This window comes from Fundulus heteroclitus, unplaced genomic scaffold, assembly GCF_011125445.2.
Source record: "Fundulus heteroclitus isolate FHET01 unplaced genomic scaffold, MU-UCD_Fhet_4.1 scaffold_51, whole genome shotgun sequence".
Taxonomy (NCBI): Eukaryota; Metazoa; Chordata; class Actinopteri; order Cyprinodontiformes; family Fundulidae; genus Fundulus; species Fundulus heteroclitus.
Window position 1 is genome coordinate 2479842 of NW_023396934.1, and position 15671 is coordinate 2495512.

Below are 15671 nucleotides of genomic sequence, written 5' to 3' on the forward strand. Positions count from 1 at the left end.
TACTAATTGTAACGTTCCTACCTTTCAAAACATTTGGTCGGTCACAACCACAAAAGTCATCGTATTTCATTGAGATTTTATGTGTTGGGCAAAAACACACCCTCTACTCTGATAAAATCGAAAAATAAAATAAAATCGTGTGCAGCATATGTACAGCGTTCGTACATAATTTTATTTTGGGTGACCCTCTCAAGTCGCCTAATCAATAGAGTCCAACTATGTGTAATTGATCTCGTTATTAATGTGGTTGTTCTGTGAAGGCATCAGAGGTTTGTTAGAGAACCAACAGCATGAACGCTGCAAAAACGATCTAAAAATAAGTAAAATGTTCTTAAAGTTAGTGTATTTGTCCTTGATTTAAGCAGGTAAATAAGATTATCTGCCAATGGAATGAATATTTTGACCCCATAATGCACTTGAAATAAGATGATGAAGATGAATTGTTCCCATTTTAAGTGCAAAAATCTTATTCCATTGGCAAATAATCTTATTTGCCTGCTCAAATCAAGGACAAATACACTAACTTTAAGAACATTTTACTCATTTTTAGATCTGTTTTTGCAGTGAGACTAAGGAACACAGCAGACAGGCAAGAAAGAAAGCTGGGAAGAAGTTTCTGGGTTTGGTTACACAAAAAGATCCCAACATCTCACAGAGCTCATGTGAAAATGTAAATATAATGGCACAAATGCAACATTAAAGGCAAGCAGAGCACTAATGAGCTTAGCAGCAGGGAGGCTCCTGGAAACTTTTTGGTTACGTGCAAATGATGCGTGGCAGATATGATACGTGATCGACGGAGCGAGGATGTACCTCTCAGGGCCTGTCGGGTTTCATCGTTCTCAAATACACGACTTTCACTAAGCGTTTCTGCTGCGGGTGGTTTTGTTTTATTAGGCCTGGCACGCCTTGGTTTGTCTTCCAGTTTTCCACTTTACCCAGTTTCAGCACCCAACCCACATTATGCTGTCAGAATGCGTTCACAGAAAGGAAACGAGACAGAAAACGTGCGACATCTGAGCCGGAGTCCAAAAGGGAAACTTTGTTCTTTAAAAAGCTTTAACAACTCATTGATCAAAACCACTTTAAACAATTACGATTAGCTCTGGCTCCTTGAAGCGAAGCGTGAAGCAACTGCAGCTGCTTCTGCTCAGCGCTGGACAATGAAAGCTCAGTCGCCTTTAAAAGCCGGTCGATGTTTTGTGTGCTGGCTATAAATCGTGATTTGAGAAGTGATTTTATTTCTCCTTCATCCTTCCTCTTCCCTCCAAAAGGATCAATAATGACCTGTTGATGTGGGAGCCGCCTCCCCCTCCTCCCCCCTCAGCCCACAGCGCCGACCAGAGCCGCCGTCCCCACGACGAGTTCCAGCTGTGCAAGTCGGCCTTCCAACTGGGCAAGTTTCTCTGCTCTCACGGGGGAAAAAAATAAAATAAATTCAATCCTGACCTCGATTTCATGACAAACAATGTGACAGCCATGGTGCCAAAACATCTAATATTGGCTTTTGTATTGTTTTTGGATCAAACCGCTCGCCTCGCTCTCCGCCTCAGACTCTGACTCGGATGAGGACGAGCCTCCGTTTTACTTGGCCAGCGAATCCTCTGGAAGGACGCAGCCGTCAGCTCCTCTTCCCAGCCACAACCTCAGCCTCCTCTCCCTCACTGTGATTATCGGGAAAGGTCGCCTGCAAGCCAGAACTGACAGGAAGGTGAGCCAGGAGGAAGACGGATTCAGAGGAGGGCACTGATGAGTAAAGCTGCTTCAGATGATATAATAGGAAACCCTTTTTTTTTTTTTTTTAATAATGTGCTTAAGCGGTTCAACACATTTCAGCATTGCTCTTCGATGTTTGTAATTTATGTAAACACATAGAATTTAGTTCTTATTAATTAACAAACAAAACTCGTGTCTTAACTTTTCCTATACCATCTTTTATGCAGTAATTACCATTTTTAAGGTTTCCAGCATTATAGTGTTTAACGTTGGTAAGCTGAAGTTTAGATTTATGGTGTAAGTGAAGGTTAAGTCTGGTTTAAAACCCCTGCCGCTGCAAAGGCCTCCTTCATGTGGTTTTCCTGTTTTTTTTTGTTTTTTGACGTCAGGAGGACCAAACTCAAGGAGAGATTGTGCTCGACCTGGAAGGGGGGAAGATTTTCAGTGTGGCGCAGCATCAAAATGATCCCAACCTCAGCTTCCTGACTCTGGAGAGCAAACGAGTGGAGCTCTACCATCGAGGTGCACATTGTGGTCCTGTCTGCAGCATTTTTTATTGCCGATATGTCTGTCTTTTATTTGTCTTGTAACAGAGCTCCCGTTATCTCTGGAAAATTCTAGTAAAAAAATAAAAACAGATGGTGGAAAGAAGTTTGTTTTTCCAGACTTTATTCTCTGTGAAGTTATCTTAAAGCTTCGTCCATCCATTGATACATCCATTTCTTTTTTCCATTTAACCGTTTGTCCATCCACGTTTCCATCTAACACTTACACAGGTTCTGACCCGTGTAGAAATGTCTGCCATGCATTGATGGTGAGCTTTTGTGATTATGCGTTAAAGCATCTAAAAGGGTCTGAAGTGCAAACTATTGAGTTGGGAAAATTGACATGGATGGTGTGTAGGAGCCCTGACACCTGGATGTATTGTTTGTTAGACGTTATTCATGCCTTTGTGACTCAACGGACACATTTTTCTTCAGCCGTGGTTCAAGACACCTCCATCCCAGAGAGGCTGGAGATGCCCAGCTTCACACCACCCAAAGACCTGGACCCTACCATCTACCCCACGGAGGTGGGAGTGAGCAGCGTGAGAGGACGGGAAGGCGATCCGCAGATGTTGTCCACGGCCATCAGGATCACCCTGGACCTCCAGAGGAACGTCAAGGTTTGCCCCCTTTTTTTTTGTGTGCACCTGCTCGGTGCTGCTGCTGGCAGGTGTAGGACCCACCTGAGGAACAAACGTTGATCTGCGTCTTTTTCCAGGAGTTCCTGGTGGCTCTCCAGCTGCAGGGCGCCACCATGAGGCATTACGTGACGCAGACCAACCAGAGCTGGCACGAGCAGGTGGGAGCGTTAAATCAGGCCTGTTTTTATATTTGATGTATTTAGCTATTATAGGGTTTTTTTTTCCTTATTCAAGCTTTAGTTGATTCAAAGAAATGTGCAAATAATGAAACTATTTTGGCTGTCTGTGGGACATTTGAACGCTGAGGGTTTCTACGATGTCTAGGCAGGTCTGAAATTTGACATCCGTTTGTGTAAAAAGAGTGGAAAGAGAAAACGGGCTTCATAAAGATATTTGTATCTCTAGAGTTTTATTACAATCTCACAAAGCCGTGGCATTTCTCCCTCCTTCCCCGTTGTTTTTCATTTTTCCCGTCACTCCTTTCTCGCATATGAGTGACCCTCCTTTCCTCCTTTCCTTTGATTCCTCATATTCCTCCTTCCCCTTTCCCACATGCCCTTCTTTCTCTTCTTGCTGTCTTCATTTTATCCTCCTTCCTTTCTATTCTTTTGTTCTTTTATGTCTTCTGTCTTCCCTTCATTGTGTCTTAGGTCCCTTCCTTCATTCTCTCCTACTATATATCCTTCTTTCCTTTCTCCTACCCGTGTTTTTCTTTACATCCGCTCCTGCTTTTTTTCTCCTTTCACTTTTCCTTCCTACTCACCTTCCTCTGTCCTGCTAACTTTGTCACCTACTTCGCTTCCTTCTGTCCTTTCTTTATCATTTCCTTCTTCTTGGGTTCTTTATTCCTTTCTTGTGTCCTGCTTCATTTCTTATGCGCTCTTTCCTTCCATTCATTTTTAAGTCTGTCCATCCTTCCTGTCCTCGTGTCCTACCTCCCTTCATTCTGTCTTCCCTTGTTGGTGCCCTAGTTCCCTTCCTTCCTAGATTCCTTCTTTGTGTCCTGCCTGCCTTCCTTCTGTCCTTCCCTCCCTCCTTGTGTCATTCGTTCTGTCCTTCCTTCTGGGTGTCTTTTCCAGTTTGAGCTCTCAGACTTTCTGCATTTGCTAAACGCCGCTCACTCTTCATCCTAATGTTGCTCTGTAAGGGCGCACATTTCTTCCTGGTAATTAAATGTAGTTTTTCTAGAGGTTACATCACTCAGATGCTTGCTTGTGAGTGGCTGTACGTTCCTGAAGTTGGTGTCTCAGCTTCTCAAAAAAAAAAACAGCTTCATTTCAGCACAGCTGGACCCGGCGAGACTGAAAAATGTTAATCTGAGATGTTTTATTTTCTTGGAGGCAGAAAGGAACAAAGAAAAACCCAGACTGTTTGGACTCGCGCGATCCAACTGCAATTATACTTGTTGCTGTAATTAGTCTGCTTTCCATCTGCAGGCGCTTTAGACCCAAATAACCGTCCCTTCCAAAAACGAAAGCCTTCTGGCCAGAGATAACAAGCGCATGAAGTTACACTCGGACACATAAAAAGTGATTTAATTTGACAGAAATGTCTTCGGCCTGGGCTGTAACTGTGGCTGATGCCGTTTGTTTGGCCTCCCAGTTAAAGCGTTTAAAGTGTTTTATTTTCCTCCCGTTTGTCAGCTGATTGACTTTCTGGACGTTATCGACGACCCCATCCTGGGCTACACTGCGCCGGCCGTCATCACCGTCCTCCACACACACCTCGCCAGCTGTGCCGTAGACTACAGGTAGGAACCCGGAGGGCGGTCTTCGTCCTTTTGCTATCCCATGATTGCTGCTGCAGCTGTGAAGCCAAACTGTTGTTGTTTTTTAAATGTGCAACACGAATGCATTTGGCAGACATTTACCGGACTCACGGTGAACCTGAGAACATGTTACACTCCTCTCTCTCCCCAGGCCTCTGTATCTGCCCCTGAGAGTGCTGTTCACAGCAGAATCATTTTCTCTGTCCAGTAACATCATCGTAGACACCGCCACCTTCCACCTCAGGTACTAGGCATCCCTGAACAAACACAATGTACAACAGAAAGGATTAGCCGTGTGCACTACAATAGATCCAGTGATTTTTATTTATTTTTTACTGTAAGATGTGTTTTTTTTGTCCCCAGATTCATCCTGGATGATTCTGCTCTCTACCTCTCTGACAAATGTGAGACTGACACGGTGGACTTGAGGAAAGGTAGGACACGCATCTCTTTTGGACTTAATTTGTTCAAAGTCCACTTTATAATACTGTAGATTTAAAAAAGGGTAACAAATTGCTATTCATTACAACAAAATAGGGTGCACTGATGTTTTTACCAGGTAACCCACCTTCACTGCAAAAATAGAACTAAAAATAAGAAAAATCTTCTTGAAATGAGAGTATCTGTCCTTGATTTGAGCATGTAAATAAGATTATTTGCCAATGGAATAAGATTTTTGCACTTAAAATAGGGACAATTCATCTCCATCATCTTATTTCAAGTGCTGTATATCTAATCATCTTGTTTTAGGGGTAAAAATACTCATTCCATTGGCAGATAATCTTATTTACATGCTCAAATCAAGGGCAAATACATTCATTTCAAGAAAATTCTACTTATTTTTAGTTCTCTTTTTGCAGTGAAATTTGTTCAGGCACATGAAGAAGAAAGTAAGACCTCCTTCAATTCTCGTCACATACAAATCACTGGGTCCTTGTTGAATTTCAGATGATTTAAATCCAACCTGAAGCATAAGAAAATCATAATATAAACCCACGCCGCAGTCATTTATTCAAAAAAGGTGGAGCCGAAACGGGAAAGGTGTATTTTGCAAAATAAAGTACACCCCATGGGTCCAGCAGCTTACTGAACCACCTTTAGCTGCGACACGTTGAAGTGATTTTCTGTCTGTTTTTTCCTTTTTTTTCCCCGTCTCATGCATCATTTATTAATTGTCCTCTCGGTGACCCGATTTTAGCCAAGCTTACCGAAAAATGGCCTCAGGTTTTATAAAAGCGAAACACAGTTGAGCCAGCATATTAACCTGTGTTGGTTTAATCTGATCGGTTGTCCATCTTCCTCCTTAAGATGAAATGTAAAAAAAAAACGCCTCTAGAATCAGTGAGTTCAGACATTTTAGGAGGAACTGGCAGAAAAAGGGTGTAATGTAAAACCATCTCATGTGTGTTTGTGTCTTAAAGATTATGTGTGTGTTCTGGACATTGACCTGCTGGAGCTCGCCATCACCACATGGAAAGGCAGCGATAGCGGGAAGCTGGTGAGTTCGGCTCCGTGTCCTTCTAGACCTGTTTTTCCATCATATTTAGCTACGGGCCAACGAAAACAAAACAGCCAAACCAGCCGGTGAAAAGGTAGGGGGAGCATTATAATTAAGTTCAAGATCCACAGAAAGCCACTAACAAGCAGTTGGCCGCGTGCTCATAAATATTTATTTCAGCCATAATTGGATATCACTGTAATGATAGCTCCGGACAGTAATTTGGCTTGAGTTTTACTCTCGGCTGGACCAGAAACCAAAATCAGCAAGAAAATGTCTTCCTGCAGCGATGATGCAGCCGAGCCAACCAATCAAGGCTAATCGAGGCCTGTGTAATTTATGTCAATGTGTAAAAAAAAATGTTTTAGTTTATTTGGTATGGCTTATTTGAAGGAACTTGGTTATTTGGTTTGTAAACTGTCACAATATGTGAGCCTTGACTGTTAAATCTTGCTAAATAGTATATAACCGGGAAGAAAAATGCACACGGAGCGATTATTTTTTTGGGGACTGATGTGCGTGCAGGGCTGCAATCAGAGCCCGGACGTTGGCTGCAGCTCTTGTTTCCAGTCCCATTTCCCCCAGGAATGAGCGATTATACCTGATGAAGAGTCGCTAAATGTCTCAGATGTCAGTTTGATGGCATCTATGGGAGATAAGCGCTGAAAATAGATCCCTCCTGGAAAAACCCGCAGCGTCCGAAGCTTCTTGTTCATCTCTGGTGTCAGACGGTCCAAAGCGGCCCGCCTCCAGTATTGTTTCTATCCGGGCCAGGACCAACACATTGAACCTGTTCAGATTTTGCCATGACGTTAACATCTGATGGATGCTCTTCCTGCAGTCCCAGCCTCTCTTCGAGCTGCGCTGCTCCAACAACGTGGTGCACCTGTACACCTGCGCGGATTCCTGCGCCGCCCTCGTCAATCTGCTGCAGTACCTGGTCACCCAGGGCGACCTGCACCCGCCGCCCCGCCACACCTCACCCACTGAAATCGCTGGCCAGAAATTACCGGTAAGACGTTAACGTTCATTTACAATGCCCTAACTTTAAAAATGTTGCTTTTCTTTTTTGTATAGTTTGATGCACCTAACCGTAGATTTTTAGGGACAGGAAATCACCAACAGCCAATATACTAAGCTAGGAACTATGAGACTGAAATGATATGATCCAGACGGAGCGAGAAAACTGACTCAAGCTGTGATGAATGTCCTCACTGTAGCAAAAGTGTGCCTATAGCCCCACATTTTAATGCAATAAATAGAAATTCAATGTGATTTACCAGCTTCTAACATGTTTTGCTTCAGGGTTCTTCTGTATTTAGCTCCTTCAATCTTCCTGTTAAGTCTGATCAGCTTCCCTGTCCCTGCTGTCCCTCGCATAGCATTTTGAAAGCGGGTCATAAAGTTTGATTCTGGTTTTATTTGACTAGAGCAACGTCTTCCACACGTTAGCTGTGTATCACACAAGGCTCGGGGGTAAACTTTAAACCAGGGCTTTGAACCGGTTCAAGGAACGAAAATGAAAACCGGGAACTTTTTGTATTTTACAGGGAACAGATACGAAACCGGAAACGTTATTGTTTTTTTATGTTCTGGAACTGGAACACACGGTTTTATTTCGTTCCTCAAAGTTTTCGTTGCCTAATTAACTAAAAAAATATATATATATTTTCCTGCGCACGTTACCATGACGGCTGAGGTTCACTTCCTGTGTGACATCACACAGGAAGTGAATTGATTGATTGAACGGAGCTTTGTTAGATGTTCAAAGCTTGGGAAATTGTTTTTGTAGCCTAACCCTGCTTCTAACTAACACATCGATGACTTCTGAAGAGAATTGGTTGCACTGCATTTCGTTTAGAGCTGGATGCGAATGAACGTCACCCTTTTTCATACCTTCAGAAGTCAAGATAATGATACATTTTTCCAAATGTACCACTTTGTGTTGGTTTATTACACAAAATTCCAATAAAAATACATTGACGTTTGTGCTTCGAGGCGTAGGAGATGTATTATAAAATGACACGGTTTGCATAAATGGTCTTGCCTCTAATACCCGTGTAATGCTGTGTCCCGTTAGCTGTCAGAAAGTCCTGCGTCTCTGCCTCCCTGTCCTCCAGCGGAGACGGCGGAGATCAACCAGTACGACCTGGCTGATGCCTTAATCGACACAGAGAAGAGCCACAGAGACAACGGTTCAGAACCAGGTACTGTTATTTCTTAACATACGTATTTAAAAAGATGACGGGAGAATATTTACTCTCATTTAGCTCCGTAGCACCTCCCTCCTCTGGCTGGATTCAGAGAGCGGGTTTTGCAGCCTGGCGAACATTTTTCTGCTGCTCTGAGTTCAAAGCCCCTGACGGATTCTCTCGTTTTTTTTCCAGATTCTCCGTCGGTGCCGAGGGGCTCGCCCGTGTCTGTCTACTTGTTTCCTGGCGAAGGCTCGAAGCCGAGCCCGGCTGTCCCGCAGAGGGAGTACTCTGAGCTCGACGGGCTGGTTGCCACAGCCGTGGAGGCGCAGCCTGATATGATGCTGGATGACGGCTCTGAGGGCTCCACCGATAACGACGACTTCTGCATCCTGGAGGCCCCTGGCATGGGCATACCTGTGAGGGCGGCTTTCCTGTTGTCGCTCCCGCTGTTTTTACCTTTAAAACGGCGACTCCTCCTTCTGAAACCTTTTCCCGCTTGTGAAATCCTTGCAGTCCAGGGACGGGGAGCCCGTGGTGACCGTGCTGTCTCAGGGCCCCATCAGGGTGAAGGACGGCCACTTTTCCAGGCCCCGAGGAAGCTCCGACCTGCTGCGAGCTCCCAGCTGGTTCCCAGTACCGCAGACGCGGGTGGTGCTGAAGGAGATCTCTGTGGTGTGGCATCTCTACGGGGGCAGGGACTTCGGCGGCAAGCCGATGGGCGCACATGCTCAGAACTCAAACAGGTTTTTGTTTTATTTTTTAAGTTTTACCTCCGTTTTGTTTATTACTGCGTGTGTTTTTTTTTTTGTGCCGTTACACAAACTTGTCCGTTGCGTCTCTGTCGCGGTTTAGGGGCCGCTCTGTCCCCGCCGGTGTCCGCGGGTCTCCGTCTCGTTCCGTCACCTCCTCTCGTCCCCAGAACTCCTGGCGTTGGGCTGGAGGCAGCGGCCGTCAGCACTCCCTGCTGATGGAGATCCAGCTCACCAAGGTTGGCTGGTCTATCACGGCAAAGTACTCCTGACTGGGCTGCGGTTCAGTAGAACTACAGTACAGGGCGGGTTTTTTTACTGTATTCCTCCACTAGATACTCTACTTTCTGTTGGTCTATCACCTGAAATCTCAACCATACTTTGAAGTTTGCAAAGTGGCATAACATGCAAAAGTTTGACATGTTTTTTTTATGGCATTGTTTGTATATTATGCCCCATTTTACATTAAAGTTATTTCTTGATAATTAATTGTAATGCAATCTTTGTCACATCCTTGTGTTTCCCATTGACCGTCTCCCCCGGTGTCCTCCAGGTGTCCTTCCAGCACGAGTCGTACCCGGCGGCGGCGGTGGCAGGGCAGGATGGGGAGGGCTCGCTCGGCGCCGCGGCGGGTCCCAGTGGGGAGCAGCCTCTCTGCAGGCAGGTCTTCATCGTCCAGGAGCTGGAGGTTCGAGATCGACTGGCCTCTTCGCAACTCAACAAGTTCCTCTACCTCTACACGAGCGAGAGCATGCCTCGCCGAGCCCACTCCAACATGGTGAGGCTGCGTGTGTGTGTTTTGCTTTGTAAACAGCTGAGGTGGAAAAAAAGGCAAACGTCTTCTCACCGTGACGAAACAGATCAGGTTTCAGACATTTGCTGTGTCCCTGTTGCAGCTGACTGTGAAGGCCCTGCAAGTATTACCAGAGTCGGGACTCGGCGGACCCGAGTGCTGCCTACGGGTCAGCCTGCTGCCGCTGCGACTCAACATTGACCAGGTAAACAACGGCGTCCTGCACCAGATATGGACGGAAAAAGCCTCCTTTTTCACCTGTAGGAAGATTAAAGAAATGAACATCTTCTTTTGATGTTTGAAGTTTAAAGGAAGCAGTACTTAATATGCGTGTTTGAATATAATGTTAATCGTTGGCAACAGTTTATGTACCCTTTGCACTAGGGCTGGACGATAATTCAATAACAATATATATCGATCGATAGACTTATATCGATGATAGAAAAAAGGATCAATAAAAAGTTCAATAGAATGAAAGTTTTCCTTTCGCATTCTTGCCATGTAGGTTAATACTACAGTCATTACATCCTCCCAACCAATCACAAGCGCAGACCCAGGGACCAAGCTCCGCCCCCTTCAAAGAGTTCAGACAACACACGTTCTATTTTCCTTTTGTTGAATAAAGGGTTGAGTTGGAATTCAGTGTTTGTGTGTTCTTTATATAAAAATAGGTCATCAAGCAGCAGTGTAAAATGGTCAGGGCTCCTCTTAAAATATGTTTTGAATTTGTTGATAAATATCGATATGATCAATATAATAATTGAACTTTATTGATCTCACAATGGAGAAATTCAATTCTGCATCTTAACCCATCCCCATTGGGGAGCAGTGGGCTGCCACTGTGCGGCGCCTGGGGAGCAATTGGGGGTTCAGGGTCTTGCTCAGGGACCCAGAATGGCAGCTTGTTGGAGTTGAACTCAGAACCTCTGGGACCGAAGCTCTATGCTCTAACCATTAGGCCGATATGCTTTTTTTTGTATATCGTCCAGCCCTACTTTGCAGTATCTTACGTACATTGAGCCTCGACTTGACGCAGGTTTCTTTGCATTGTAACCAGTTTCATTGTGAGGTTTGGTGCTCCTTTCTGACTTTGTTTCGTCTCTCTTCCAGGACGCTCTGTTTTTCTTGAAGGACTTTTTTAGCAATCTAGCATCCTCTGTAAACCCCTACATGCCTGTGGACCCTGCTGCTGAAGGTCAGTGGATGCAGACATTTTTTTTTTAACCATAACACTTTATTTATAAAGCACTTTAATATTTCTGGTTCAGTTTAAAATGTTTCCACCATCAAAGGGGGGGGGGGCGTAACAGAAACCATTTGGGGACCGATGGGGCTAAATAGACCAATCTAAAGTATAACATGATTGAGAAGTAGAAGAAAAGTGATTCTTTGTTTTTACACAAATAACAATCTGAAAAGTGTGGTTTATATTTAACCTCTGTCGGTCACAAGTGTCTTTTAGGGTATGTCTCAACCAAACGTGCACATTTAGAGGCTGACATTTTGGCTCTGTCTTCCTTGCAAAATAGGAAGGCTTCTTCAATGTCAAACTCTAACTTTGCTTTTATCTAAACGGTTCCAGTGCAGCTCTGGTTGTATGTTCAGTCTTTGTTCCACTGGAGGGTGAACCTCCTCCTCAGTCTGCAGTCTTTTCCTGCCTTTAACTGTTTTTTTTCCAGGTTTTACCTGCTTTTAGCTCCGTCCATCTTCCTGTCAACTCTCAGCAGCTTTTCCTGTCCCTTCTTCAGACGAACAAATCCCCAGCAGGAGCCGTTCTCTCTCATTATCTTATATAAAACTTTGAAAACAACCTATTTACCTCCCACTTCGTAACGATGAATTACTTTCTGTTCTTTCACATAAAATCCCTGGAACAATTGAACACTTTAAACCACTACATGTGATGTGAAAACCTTTTTGGAGGCGCAGTACGACGAGCTCTGCTGAGTTTTTTTTAATCTTGCTGTTTCTTTTGGCCGCCCACAGTGAAGGTAGATCCTTCCCAGAAAGGATCTGAGGAAGCCGGGGCAAACGCTGGTCTGGGGCCTGACCTCACGGCTTCTGTGGAAACCACCTACAGCGAGCAGAGCTCCTCCTCGGCCGGCTCTTCCTCGTCCTCCTCTGAGCAGCCAATCTACTTCCGGTGTGTAGACGTCGACTCGTCACAGATGTAGAGAAACCTGAAAACGTCAACGGGGAGGATAACAACCCCCACAGTTGCAAGGATGCATGTAGGAGCTGCCTGAATATTTGCTTTTGTCTGTGATTCTTCAGGGAATTTCGTTTCACTTCTGAAGTGCCTATCTGGCTGGACTATCATGGCAAACATGTGGTCATTGAGCAGGTGAGAGGTCAATGAAAACGGCTCCCCGGGTGTTACGACTCTACGGTGCCTTCGGACTGCTTCTGAGCGTCGTGTTTTGTTTCTCAGGGGACGTTTGCAGGGATTCTGATCGGCCTGGCTCAGCTGAACTGCTCAGAACTGAAGCTGAAGAGGCTCTGCTGCAGACATGGGTATGAATGGACATCCAGACAAACTCATCTTGCCCTTAATCTGTAGAGCAAATCCTGAAAGACTTATTTTTGTCCCCCTAGTCTCCTCGGTGTTGACAAGGTGATCCAGTACGCCGTCACAGAGTGGCTGTCGGACATCAGGAAGAATCAGCTGCCGGGCATTCTGGGAGGCGTGGGCCCCATGCACTCTGTTGTTCAGCTGTGTGAGTTAAAGTCTGCTACAGAGGCAGTCACGGTTTTTAAACCTGTTTTATTTCTTTAAGTTAATCCTTCCTCTCTGTGTCTCCGCTCAGTCCACGGAGTGAGGGATCTCTTCTGGTTGCCTATAGAGCAGTACAGGAAGGACGGGCGCATTATCCGAGGTCTCCAGAGGGGGGCGGCGTCCTTCGGGACCTCTACAGCATCGGCGGCTCTGGAGCTTAGCAACAGGCTGGTGCAGGCCATCCAGGTACGTTCACCCTCTCTTCCAGACGGGGACAAAATAAGCTGAAGTTTAATATTAGGTCCAAATGTAAACGTAATTCCATTATCTGCTGTACCGTTTGTTATCCTTCCTGTAGGCCACAGCAGAGACCGTGTATGACATCTTGTCTCCGACGCCGCCTCTGAATCGTTTTGCCATCACCGAGGGCCGGGCCCCCTCCAGTCGACCCCGCAGGGCCGCGCAACCGGCGGATCTCAGAGAAGGAGTAGCCAAAGCTTACGACACAGTCAGAGAGGTGCTGTCACTGGTTTCTCTTTCTTACAAGCTAATTATAGACAAAAGACGGACATCTTTTAGCTAAAGCTGTATTTTCGGTTTATTTTTTTACCTGTAATGTGAGAGACACCCAGCCTTCATCAAACTGGTTTGGTATAGTAGGAAATAAAAGCAACTTATTGGCCACATATACCGTATTTTTCGGTCTATAAGTCACATCAGTCAAAAAATAAAAGGGATAAAACATATATAAGTCGCACGGGACTATAAATATACATTTATTTAGAAATTTATTTCACACAATCTAAGATTCAAAACTGACATTTAATCTGATAAGGCGATTTATTCAATTACACAGCTGCATCCACAACTGGCTGAATAATATGGAACATACCTGGGTGGATGAATGGGGTAAATTAAACCACCAACTCCAACCGGCAAGGTTCCTGCCAGCGCATTTGAGTTAAAATTAGTGTGTTAGGGAGGAAAAAAAAGGAGAAAAAAAGGAAAAAATGAAGAAAAAAAGGGGAAAAAGAGGGAAAAAAAGGAGAAAATTTTTTTTTAAGAAATTAGTCTGTTAGCGTAGCGGTGCTACGTGCTAAGCTAACAGTACGACACAGATGTTTCAGAGCAGCATAAAGCTCACGCGCATCCGTGAAGTTGTGAAATGCCCGGACAACGGACCTTCAAGCTAGCGCTAGCTGTCATTAGCTTCAAGCACAGCCCAGTAACAGGGCTCTCCTAGCTGCACAGCACGACGCTTCGCTGCATGAATGCATGCTGAAGCAGCAAAACAACATACAAACATGTGTTCAGTCTTTGTTGTCTGTAAGTTAATGTTTCAATTCATTTTTAAGTGGTTCAGGAGCAGCATATAGTTTTCACAAGCCTAGAGCGCCCTCTTGCAGCTATTGACGGCAGTGTTTACTACTTGGTTCATGTTGGACCATTTAAAATTGATATATAAGTCGCAGGCTCAACCAAGCTGTGGAAAAAAAGTGACTTATAGTCTGAAAAATACGGTACCCAGGTTTCTGATCTGCGGCTCTATGTTTATTCAGTATAAAGTCCTGACTTATTTGCATGAGAGCAAAATTAAGAGTGCCGTGCGAACTTGGCGCTAAGCGTGCTTCGTGTTTTCAACCAAACAAACACATACATGTTCTTCTTTATCCAAGCGTTTATCGGTGTTTGGCTCTTTAAAGTACATCAGTAAAGTCTGACTACATCTTTCAGTACGAGGAGGAACCAAACCAGGGGGGAAGGGGTTGATAAAATCCCACCTTGACTGTTCCAGTGCATTATGGGATTTGTAGGTTTTAGGATTCTGGAAAAACCGCTAATCTAGGAGTTGTTCTAATACATGTATGAAGAAAAAAAGTGGAAGATAAGACTTCAGCTTTTCCACCTTAAAACCCCTCCACCTTTAAAGTTTTTTATGCGACCAACCAACACAGAGCAGTAATTGTAAAGTGGAAAATAAATTAGTCCGCTTTCATTTTAAAAAAAGCAAATCAGAAAGCTGTGGTCTTTTTTTTGTTTTTTAGAACTACCTTATGCCGCAGTTGCAGCCACAAGCCACAGGAGAGATTTTTCCTGTCCTTTTTAAATAAAAGTATCCCCACAGCATGATGCTGCCACGGCTTATGGAAAACTGTAGATGGGACTTTTTAAGGCTTTCACTCTTATTTAAAGGCCAGACTCTTCCACCCGAGCTCTGGATCCTGCAGCTCCTCCCTACTACTACTTTGGCTGCTTCTGTGATTAATGTCCTTCTTAGCCAACCTATCAGTTCATGTGGACACAGATATCTTATGTTAGGGTTGCAGTTGTGCCATTCCCTGTTTATCTTTTTAATTATTTATGTATTATGGATTAAACAGAGTTCGGAGAAGTTCAGAGCTCCGTGTGTTTTAATTAATTCAATTCAATTCAATTCAATTTTATTTATATAGCGCCAATTCATGAAACATGTCATCTCGAGGCACTTTACAAAGTCAAAATCAATCAGATTATACAGATTGGTCAAAAATTTCCTATATAAGGAAACCAGTTGATTGCTTCAAAGTCCCGACAAGCAGCATTCACTCCTGGAGAAGCGTAGAGCTACAGGGAGAGTCGTCTGCATTGTACATGGCTTTGCAGCAATCCCTCATACTGAGCAAGCATGAAGCGACAGTGGAAAGAAAAACCACCCATTAGCGGGAAGGAAAAATTAGAAAACTTGTCACCCGCTACTTTATACCTGGCATGTCTGCTGTCGTCCTCTGTCTCCGTGATGCTGTTTGTTCTCTCCCAAACCTCTGAGGTTTGCCAATTAGGTGACTTCTTGGTTTTATTTAGAATAAACGGGTAACTATTGTTCAGGAAAACATGTTTAGGGCCAAGTTTATTTGCCCTTCCACCTCAATATTGACATAATAAAATGTAAAAATCTCCCACATGTGTAAATCTTTTTGTTAAGTGTTAGAGTTATGGCCACGGTTGCCTAATTTTAAGTGTTGCCGATCCTCGAGAACCTAAAATATCTAAACTGATTTCTCTTCGCTCTC

The 15671-nt window shown here is 44.3% G+C and overlaps 1 protein-coding gene across 1 annotated transcript in view; it reads left to right on the forward strand.

Annotated features, from left to right (window-relative positions):
* Positions 1–15671, forward strand: part of atg2a (autophagy related 2A) — a 41333-nt gene that overhangs the window by 24194 nt on the left and 1468 nt on the right. Inside the window, exons 19-41 of the mRNA XM_012866083.3 lie at positions 1275–1396; positions 1554–1711; positions 2106–2238; positions 2697–2881; positions 2980–3060; positions 4546–4652; positions 4822–4914; positions 5034–5104; positions 6092–6168; positions 7010–7180; positions 8249–8375; positions 8556–8779; positions 8877–9106; positions 9216–9351; positions 9666–9890; positions 10009–10110; positions 11016–11100; positions 11892–12048; positions 12180–12249; positions 12337–12419; positions 12501–12622; positions 12713–12867; positions 12980–13138. Of these exons, the coding sequence (XP_012721537.2) occupies positions 1275–1396; positions 1554–1711; positions 2106–2238; positions 2697–2881; positions 2980–3060; positions 4546–4652; positions 4822–4914; positions 5034–5104; positions 6092–6168; positions 7010–7180; positions 8249–8375; positions 8556–8779; positions 8877–9106; positions 9216–9351; positions 9666–9890; positions 10009–10110; positions 11016–11100; positions 11892–12048; positions 12180–12249; positions 12337–12419; positions 12501–12622; positions 12713–12867; positions 12980–13138 (3073 nt within the window). The remainder of the gene's footprint in view (positions 1–1274; positions 1397–1553; positions 1712–2105; positions 2239–2696; positions 2882–2979; positions 3061–4545; positions 4653–4821; positions 4915–5033; positions 5105–6091; positions 6169–7009; positions 7181–8248; positions 8376–8555; positions 8780–8876; positions 9107–9215; positions 9352–9665; positions 9891–10008; positions 10111–11015; positions 11101–11891; positions 12049–12179; positions 12250–12336; positions 12420–12500; positions 12623–12712; positions 12868–12979; positions 13139–15671) is intronic.